The 10,521-nt window shown below is 47.2% G+C and overlaps 1 protein-coding gene across 5 annotated transcripts in view; it reads right to left on the minus strand.

Annotated features, from left to right (window-relative positions):
- The window catches only part of Plekhh1 (pleckstrin homology, MyTH4 and FERM domain containing H1), a 46,390-nt gene that overhangs the window by 23,302 nt on the left and 12,567 nt on the right, over positions 1-10,521 (minus strand). For all 5 annotated transcript variants that reach the window (XM_050158595.1, XM_050158592.1, XM_050158594.1 and 2 more), the window contains 4 exons: positions 6,864-6,926; positions 5,678-5,827; positions 2,125-2,208; positions 89-170 (listed from right to left, as the gene is read on the minus strand). In XM_050158595.1, the coding sequence (XP_050014552.1) occupies positions 89-170; positions 2,125-2,208; positions 5,678-5,827; positions 6,864-6,926 (379 nt within the window). The remainder of the gene's footprint in view (positions 1-88; positions 171-2,124; positions 2,209-5,677; positions 5,828-6,863; positions 6,927-10,521) is intronic.

Genomic DNA, 10,521 nt, shown 5'->3' on the forward strand with positions numbered 1-10,521 from the left:
TGGACGAGGCGAAACCAGACACACCTATTGAGGATGTCTTCCGTTCTTCCCACAATGTGCCATGCCTACAGACACTGGCTCTACCTACCCTCAAGAGCATCCTGAAGGGCTTCCACCTGCTCCACTAGCTGCTGGTTATGGGCCTTCAGGTGCTCATTCTCTTTTTCAAGCTGGGCAAAAAGAAAATGACAGTTTAGGGGACCGTGTCACTTGTCATTCAGTGGTAGACTGATGCCTAGCCTGCCAGACGCCCTGGGTTTGATACCTAGCAGTAAGGAAACAGAGCTTTAGGATGCCCAACCCCTGCTTGTTCATATATATAATACAAAACAAGCCTAAAAGTCTAAATCTTTAAAGTAGCACATGGTACCATTTGAGAACCCCTGCACTTTCTTTTCTAGTTCTCTCTCTCTCTCTCTCTCTCTCTCTCTCTCTCTCTCTCTCTCTCTCTCTCTCTCTCTGTGTGTGTGTACAATGACTTGGATACATTGCAGTTAATCTTTTTTTTTTTTTGAGGGTCTAGTCTGAGTATGTAACCGGTGCTGTCCTGGGATTATTAATTTTTTTTAATCGTGAAGTGTAGCACATACACAGAAAACTGCATCTCCCTTCAGTGACGTGTTTAGACAATTCTGATGCTGCTACTCAAATGACCGCCTTGCAAGCCGAGTCAGCAGTCTGTCGGCACCTGACACTTCCTGATTTGTCCCTTCAGTCACTCTGTTCCCCCTCCCCACAAAAGACAACAATTCTTCTTAGCTTACCCAACTTCTGCTTTCTGCATTTTACCACCTCAGTCTGTGTTCCTGCACAACAGTTTAGGGGACCCACAACCCCTCTAGCCGAGTGGCTGGTTACAGGGTGTGTGCTTCTCCCCATCCTCTCTCACTGTGCTATCTGTGAATTCTGTCCTCGGGGTGGCTGTATTTTCTATTAAATTAAATAAGCCTGGGGCTGGAGAGATGGCTCAGGGGTTAAAAGCACTGGCTGCTCTTCCGGAGGTCCTGAGTTCAATTCCCAGCAACCACATGGTGGCTCACAGCCATCTGTAATGAGATCTGGTGCCCTCTTCTGGCATTCAGGTGTACATACAGGCAGAATACTGCATACATAATAAATAAATAAATCTTTTTAAAAAATTAATTAAGCCTAGCACAATTTTATTGAACACTTTTCAAGCAAGGGCCAGATAAGGGTTGGGCCTAGTTTATTCTGAGTTCTGTCCCCAAGAACTCACAGTCCAGTGGGTCCCCTGTCTGTTTAGAAAGAACCAACTGTTGGCTAGTAACACTACAGTGTCTAGTCCCGGCTTTCTAAACACAGCTGTAGCCAGTGATGAACTAGAGAAGGCACGGATAGAGAGGAAGAGGAGCTGAGGGAGGAGAGAACCAGAGGTGCTTGGCATGAACAAAGTTTCTGTCTGGGGTGAGAGGCAGCTTTGGGAACAGGAGGTGGTGATGGACACACGATATGCTGTACTTCATGTGCTTCGTATCTCGGCATCTGGGTACTTTATAAACGGTAAAATGGCAATGTTTATGTATTCTTTACCGCAATCTGGGGAGGGGAGACAGGGTTTCACTGCATAGCCTAGATTGGCCCTGAACTCACAGAGCTCTGCCTCTCAAATGCTGGGATTAAGAGTGTGTGACCACAATCCTTTTTAAAAGATTTATTTTTAGTTGTTGCTCTGAGCATGTGTGTGTCTGTGGGTGCTTGCAGAGGCCAGGGAGTTGGAGCCCCAGAACTGGAGGGACGAGCAGTTGTGAGTTGCGCAACTTAGGTTCTGGGACCCACGGGGCCGTTTCTCAGCCCATAGCTTACAATATTTTAAACAGGGAATGAAAAAGAACAAATGGTATTGTGATGCGCTCACTAAGAAGCAGCCGAGAGGATTCTCAGAAACTTCTCGATACTAATCCCATCTTCCCTACCGCAAACCCAGAACTGGGCTAGAGGAGGCTTCAGGAAACCTGACCAAGACAAGGGAAAGGAAGTGATGCTGAGAAGGGAAGGTGAAGCTGGCTGTGTCTGAACTCCCACCATGCAGGATTGTGGGTAAGCGAGACAGCAGTCAGGCAGAGTGGGGCCCTGGGCAGGACCTCAGGCTGACCTTCCACTCACCTCTGCTAACTTTACTGTCACCCATTCCTTGATCTTTGCAGCTTTTTCTTGAACAATTTTGGCTTCTTCAGCTCTCGTCTGTTTCTGAGAGGAGAAAGCCTTTGGTTATTTACAACAGTCAGAAAGGGAGGAGGGCCAAGAGAAGGAACCCAGTGACTGGATGGGGCGATGCAGCAGAGAAATTTAACTATTTTTTTTATGGCTTTTAAGATTCTTGGGCATGATCCTGCACACTTACGATCTGGGGCTGAGGCAGGTGGATCCCGAGATCAGATGGACTAAACAACAAAATTTTAAAATAAAATTTAAAAATTTATTTAAGCTAAAATAAAACTTAAAGTGGGAAGGGCTTTTTCCTACATATTATACAAATCCTAAAAACCCACTGAGGAAAAAACTAAATAATAAAACCATATACCATCTTTATAAATTACTGTGTGACAAGAGAAAATGGCTGAACCAACTGAACTACCAGCGGAGGGCTAGCCACGGAGGTGTATACCTGCACACTCAGCTACGCACGGGCTTAGGTGGGCAGCAGTCGAGCACAGGTTCAAGACCTGCCTGGGCAAATAGGGAGACCCATTTTCAAAACAAAACAAAAGACCTACTGGAGAAAGATCTGTAGCAAAAACAACACACATACAGATGGCTAGTTACCACGAACAACCCAATAAACACGCAAAACATGCAAAGGATACAAATGGGAAGTCAACAGAAAAAGGACCCACGAGAGGCTGTGAATCCCGACCACAAGTATACAGATATATAGGACATCATTTCCCTCTATCGGGCTGGCTTGATAGAACCCCCGAGTGTCAAGAATACTGGGAGCAATTCTCACACTCACGAACAAGGCCTCTGTGGAGACAATCAGACAATGTCTACCAGTGTTTCAAGCATACATACCCTTGGTCTAGCAGAGCCATTGCCAAGGAAGCACTCACTGCAATGCTATTTGAGAAAACAACACAACACAGGAACTCCAAACTTGAACCAGGCTGGGTGCCCACAAACAAGAGTGACTTAAGTAGACACAACACATCCACAGAATGAGCGTCCCTGAGCTTTACACAGAGATCAGTGAGAGGCAGAAATGAAGCCTGGGGAGAACGGGAAGTGCTGCCTTCCATTCTAGACCCTTCCAGATGGTTTGTTCTTTACTAGAGCATACACTATGCTTACAATTAAAAAAATTGTAATTGTGCTAAATGAGCACAGAAGTAGTTTTTCTCAAAATAATCAATAATTGAAGTTATTAGCCGGGCGATGGTGGCGCACGCCTTTAATCCCAGCACTCGGGAGGCAGAGGCAGGCGGATCTCTGTGAGTTCGACAGGCTCCAAAGCCACAGAGAAACCCTGTCTCGAAAAACCAAAATAAATAAATAAAATAAATAAATAAAAATAATTGAAGTTATTCATCTAGCCTTTAATTCCAGCATAAGGAGGCAGAGGCAGATGGATCTCTGAGTTTGAGGCTAGCCTGGTCTAGCTCTAGGACAGCCATCGCCATATAGTAAACTTCGTCTCAAGAAAGAAAAGGTTTGCATCTAAAGGCAGCGAAAACTGAGAATATAGATCCGTGGTAGAACAGTCACTTACCATGCATAAGAGTGTAAGTCTGAGCATCAGTACTGGGGGGAAGGCTTAAAAGAACTCGAGGATAAAATGAAATGTGAGTTTCGATCCTACAGGAAATTCTCTTGCTGTAAAGTATTAGGCACTAAACCTAATCTTTCTGGCCTTGAATCTGCCCCTCGAAAGGAGAGATAAGCTATCCCCCTCTTGCTGGGCCATTCTGAGGGTGAAATAAGAGTACAGAGTTCAGTGCTTACTGCACAGTTATCAGCCGGCTTAGATGAGAACTACTTCCATACCTAAAAAGCATGGAGCACGTAGTGACCCCTGAGTGGTTCCTCCTATTATACTTCTAGGAAAAACTGCCTGACAGTTCTCAGATGAGAGACAGACTCCAAAGCAGAAGTCTGTGGAAAGGACCTGGGAATGTGGGAACCTCAGGTCAGTTTGACAGAGCTTAAGAGACCTTAAAGGTCACCTAGTTCAAAGCTGGTAAACAACTGCCCTGAGGCCAAACTCAGTCTTTCCCCTGTTTGTCTCCCACATATTTTTATAAATAAAGCTTTATTAGAACACAGCCATATCCACTCATTTACAGATCATCAATATTGATTTCACCCTGTGACAGCAGAACTGGGTAGTTGTAACACGGACTATATGGCCTGCAAAACAAAAACCAATTAAATTCCTTGGCCCTGTACAAAAAGCCAGCGGATACCTGACATCCTCTCAGGGAGGTCATGGAAACTGAGACCCAGGGATGAAATGTAGCCGAACAACATTCTTTCCCATCTGCTCTTTACCTATTGGTTATAATTGTAAACTAACGTTTTTCTAACCTAAGGTTAAGTCATTCTGCCCCACCAACCTCTTCTTCCAACTCTGAGCTACTCAAAGAAAAAAATGTATCTAAAATCACTGGATAAAATTCTTGGACGCAAGGCATCCAACTGCATAAAAGACACATCCAGTAAGGGGATGTTTGGGGGATACTGACAATTACCCACAATGACTGGAAGGAGGGGCTTGGGTCAGCTGAGACCTTTACAGAGAATGCACACGTAGATATGTGTCGGTCTCCCGACCCTACCCCTGGGCTTGTGGCTGGGGATGGATGGGGATGGAGATGTCACCAAAGGAAAGCTGGGCAGGCAAAGCCAGTGACGAGGATGGAACCGGGATGGGGAAGACATGGTAGCATGGGTCCAGCACTTGGAAAGTAGAGGCAGGAAGACAGGAGGTCAAAGCCAGCCCGGGTCGCATAATGGCAGTAATAAGACTATAAAGGGGAGGAAGTCTGGGCACAGGGAGTAGCAGAAGGGCCAGAGGGGTTCTGGAGTCCCTAGAAGCAGGAATGCGAACTTGCTGCAGTATTGGACAGTGGTCTGTGAGGCTCCCTTGAAGTTGTGAGAAATCTCCATTTTCAGAGGCAATCTAGTCTCTGCCTGCTCAGGTTCATTGAGAAACTTTGACCAACCAGCTGACCAAGGCTGACTATCCAGTCCTATGCCGTTCCAGTCACACTACAGCCAGGTGTCAAGTAGCACATGCTGTCCTGGCACAAGGCCACCACAGAGAAGGAAAAGATCTCCTTACCGGGCCCAACCACGTGTTTGATATTATACACGGATACCTAGGGGTAATTAACTCCCAAACCTCGGCGGTTTCATAACCTCTATTGTTTGAAGCTGTAAAATGAGAGTCAGTGAGTCAGGCAATTTCCTCAGAGTATCAAGCAGAGGTGACATTCTCCTCCAGATCAGCCTGCCTCCAGGGTCTGCTTCCTCTACCTTCCCTGAGCTTCTGATGAACGGATGTGAAGAAGACAGTAATGATCACCATATAAGAGAACAGTCTCATGAAAAAGTGAGTTCCCTATCACTCGGGGCTCACGCACAGGGGTTGGAGACACTGAGGCCAACTCGTCCAGACACTGAGAGGGGAAAACAGGCTCCGCCTCACGTTAGTTCCTACCTGCTTCTCCAGCTGTGCCTCCAGCTGACTGATGAGCTCATCTTTGCTCTGCAAGGCCTTCAGCAGTTCTTGGTACTTTTGGTGCAAGCTACCCGTGGAGTCCACATTCTTCAGACTGGACAGCTTGATCTTCTCTTCCATCACACTCACCTGAAAAGTATCAACAAGTCTTCCTAAGGTCTCAGAACACCATGTAGTGTGTGCAATGGAGTGGGCTAGCCCCTTGATGCTTCAGAATATGCCTCTTTACCCAGGGCAGTCTAGACCAATTAATGATGCGACCATTGATGCTTTTATCTGAGCAAAAGAAGGAATTGACAACAGAGAAACTCATTTTAGCTGCTCTGAAAAGACCAGCTACATCCTAGGCCTTGTCTTTGTGGGATGGGGCAGAGGGTTGATGTTAGGAAGGAGCTGAGCAGTTGGGTTTGGGAGGACATCTGCTCCCACCCCACGGGGGCAAAGACACTACGCCCAGGACATCCACGTGTTTCCCTACATTTCCTAACCCTCTTAGAGTTAGACAGGACCATGCCATTCATCTGACCAAAGGGCTGTAGCAGAAACAATACATCATTTCTGGGCTAAAGAGTTGACAATTCGCCTGATCTACAGAGCTAGTTCCAGGACAGGCTCCAAAGCCACAGAGAAACCCTGTCTTGGAAAAAAAAAAAAAAAAAAGAGTTGACAATTCTGTTGTTTTGAGACAAGGCTTTTCTATGTAGCCCTGAATGACTTGAACTAGCTGTACTGGTCTCAAGTATTTGAAATCTGGTACATGGGTAACCAGCAAATTCTCTCCAATGAAAATCAACAAGGCTGTGTGTGTCCAAACATTTTAACAAGACAGTATCACCTACAAATCTGTTGTGCTGGGATGCAGGAGCCCATAGATTGTGTGTACCTGTGTAACCAGCTAGACAGTGGAACCTCTTTGGGCCTGGATTCCCGAATCACAGTGGAAGCTGACTCTGTGGTTAATCCTAATGGAAGTGTACCAGGTATGAGGACTAAATACGATAAAACACAGACTACAGATTCAATTTGTTCCTGCAGCACGGCCAGGTTGGACTAATACATCCACTCACGACACCAAGACTACCCAAAGATCCCTCATTAGCACAGAAAGCTCCGTGGGAAGATCATTGTCCCTAGCGCTCTCCCATCGCCCACCACACCCAGTTACCTGAGTCTCTGCATCCTCTGCTCTCTGCTCAGCTTCCAGCAGCCTCTGCTCCAGTTCCTGCATCTGTGAAGTCAGAGACGGAGGGGTGGTATTAGTACCAAGCCCTGACGATGAAAGTGGTATCAGGGTACTCAAGTACACAGACACCACAAGGCCACACTTCACCCGGATATCAGGGTAAAGATTGTCACGGCAATTCTCAGCTCTCTGGTCCCAAGTTTACCGAGCAGATGGAGGGTCACTGCTGTGTTCATCACTGTGGGACAATAGTCCCTTGTATAGGATGTCACTGTCATTCTCCCTGAACACCACTGCCCCAAACCTGCCTTAGTCTCTGGTGCCTCTTTCCTCTCTACACTGGGTGATGGGTAGGGCCACGGTGCTGTCTGCCCACGTACCCAGCAGGGAGCACACTCCTATACAGGCCTACCTTTTGCCACTGGCAAGACAGCGCTCCTTCCACCCCAAGTATCTACCAGCTGGAGGAAAATGGCACCCATGAGTCTCCTCTTGATTGATTTCATTAATTTAAAAAAAAAAAAACATAGAAAAAGGCCAGGCATGGTGGCAGTGGCCTTTAGTCCCAGCACTTGGGAGGCAGAGGCAGGTGAATTTCTGTGAGTTCACGGACTGTCTGACCAGCTAAGACCAGCTAGGGCTATACAGTAAGATCCTGGGGGGAGAGGGGTAAAGAAACAGAAAAAAGATACCTAAATATTTGTATGCTTGTGTATGAGCTGGGGATCAAATGAAATCTGGGGCCATGATGATCCAGTAACCCCTATACTTAAAATAATTCTAGCTAAGTAGGTAAAAGCATTTGCTGTGTAAGCAATTCCATCTCTGGAAACAGACATGGTGGTTTGCATATGTAATCTCGGCACTTCTACCATGAGATGGGGTATGACAGGAGGCAGAGACAGAACTGGCAGGGAATGAGCCAACTAGTTAGTGGTGGCATCAAGAGGAGGGTAAGAACCAACCCCTGAAAGTTGCCCTCTGACTGCCGTACATATACCTACACGCACACTAATAAAATGAAGTTTTAAACTTCTATCTAGCACAGAGTGTAGCAGTTTACACTTGCAATAACAGCCCCAAGAGATGGAGACAGAAAGATTAAGAAACACAAGATGAGCACAAAGAAAATTCCTGACAGCTTGGGCCACATAAGCCCATGTCCCAAAATAAGTAGAGAGAGACAGAGACAGAGACAGAGACAGACAGACAGACAGACAGACAGACAGACAGACAACATATACAAGGCTGGAGATGTAGTACCGTGGTCCACTTGCCTAGCATGTGCAAGGCTCTGGATGCACACAGTCCCAGAACCATAAAAGACAGGGGTTAGGGAGAGCCTAGCTCCCTGCCAGGAGAGGTTTAGGTCTTTTTTTGAAACAGGGTCTCTCTACGTAACCCTGGCTGCCCTGGAACTCTCTGTAGACCAGGTGGATCTCCACCTTACACAGAGATCTGGCTACCTTTGCCACCTGAGTGCTGGGGTTAAAGGCATACACCACGACACTCGGCTAATTCTGGAATCGTATTTAGGGGCTCATCAGGGACCAGATCTAAGCTGCAGCCTTTGCAACAGGTCGTGGCCTACAGGGCACCCCTTTGCAGCTCCACAAGCTCAGAGCTTAGCAGGTGGAGGATAGGTTTTCCCTCAAGTGACCCCTCTATGTGCTGCATAAACCACTTATGCAAAGGACAAATTTTCATGGCTGACTCTCATGTCAAGGGTCCTGTGCCTTTCCTGAGATAATGCCAGACATTTTCCCTCCCTCCATCCCTACCCATCCATTTGAAACACACCTCACCCATGTCCTCTCTGTACCTGGATAGAATCAGTGTCCCCTACTTTCTTAGCTCTAGTCCTCACCTCACTGTTCACCGAAGATTCGACTTCTCTTGATATTCAATCTTCTCTCCCATGGCCTAGATCCTGGCTTGATATTACCAGGCAGTCAGCAATTCCCTGTGCCTTTTCATGGGCCTACCTCAGCTGCAATCCCACTTTCCTTGAGCAAAGATGGAAAGGGAAGTGAAGGAGCCCCATTAGTGTGGGACAGGGGATGTTGCACCAGAGCCACAAGTCATGTTTAAGGACCTGAGGATCTTTTTTCTGAGGTTGTCCTTCCCTTATCCATTTGTCCATCTTTTCTAGGATCAAGAATACTTTCTAGGGGGCTGGGGAGATGGCTCAGTGGTTAACAGCACTGACTGCTCTTCCAAAGTATCCAGGTTCAATTCCCAGCACCCACATGACAGCTCACAACTGTCTGTAACTCCAGTTCCAGGGGATCCAATTCCCACTCCTGACTTCTGCAGGCAGACACATGCATGTTAGGCAAAAAAACTCATGCACATAAAAATAAAACAAAATGTAAAAGAACTTTTCGTTTGGTTCGGTTTGTGAGATAGGGCATCTACCTATGTGGCCCAGGCTGTCCTCAAGCTCACGATCCTCCTGTCTCAGCCTCCTGAGTGCTGAGATTAAAGGTGCATGACCACACTGAGAGCCGTTTAAGAAGAAAAGCACGATGCCTACCCATGCTTCTCCTCCTGTACCCATCAATCACCAACGCTGGCCTTGAATGTAGAGACATTTTCAATGCTCCTGTTGTTATGAAAACAGATTTTCCCCATTGCGGCTGGAGTGCTCGCAGGTGAAATCAAGCTGACATCAACTCTCCTTTCCCTGAACGCTCTCCCTGGAGCAGTAGCGGATGTGACTTCTCCACACAGCCTTTAGGACACACACCTGGAGCTGTGAGAGCTGGCTCTGGGGATAGGCCGCCCTTTCCCTGGGCTCTGCTCTTCCTCTCGAGGGTTCCCTAAGACCATGTCCTCAGCTCTCCTCTCAGCGTGTGGGTCTGTAGTGACATGCCAGCCAAGGAGGTGTCAGGTTTACGCAGCTGTCAAGGATCTGCTTTTCACCAGCTGCAGTTAAGAGTCATAAGCTCCCTAGAACTTGGCCGGAGAAACCTGATGAAAGGCACTTGGCACCAGTCTGGTATTCAACTCCCCATGTCCGCAGCAACTTGCGACACGTGGCAGCACGGTGAAATGCCAGCCCCACGCAGCAGGCGCAGCAGGACGTCTCCTACCCAAGCACAGCACTGCCGTGCCAAAGGGTTACCTGAGCTAAGAACCACTTCATCCTGGGTCTCCACCGTCCCTCTGAAAAGGGGGGGAGGGGGCTCAAGCCAGCTGCGGTGGTACCTGCCTATAATGCCAGCACTTGGGAAGTGGTGGCAGAAGAATCAGGAGTTCAAGGTTATCCTTGGCTACTCAGATGTTTAAAGTCAGCCTGAGCTCAGTGAGACTGTTTAAAAACAAACCCCCCAAAAGCTGGGGGGTATCACTCAAGAGAATAAAGCACTGTTTACCATGTACAAAGCCCTGGGCTCGATTCCCAGCATGCCAAAAGTGAGTGTCAACATTCTTACTACTACCTTTTATCCACTGGATAAAAGAGCAGAGGCGAAGCCAAGGTTTCGGAGCCTAGCTGATGCCCTCATGTGGCTTTAGAACAAGGCATCAGTCTTCTGAGTACAGTGGTTTCAGGTGGACATTAGCGCCTGACTAGAACATCTCCCAGTTTTCATACACCAGACTACTGTATATTTATATATACATATTATATATGAAT

The sequence above is a fragment of the Alexandromys fortis genome, unplaced genomic scaffold (assembly GCF_014885135.2).
Source record: "Alexandromys fortis isolate MF-2015 unplaced genomic scaffold, M_Fortis_MF-2015_v1.1 scaffold_99, whole genome shotgun sequence".
Classification (NCBI taxonomy): Eukaryota; Metazoa; Chordata; class Mammalia; order Rodentia; family Cricetidae; genus Alexandromys; species Alexandromys fortis.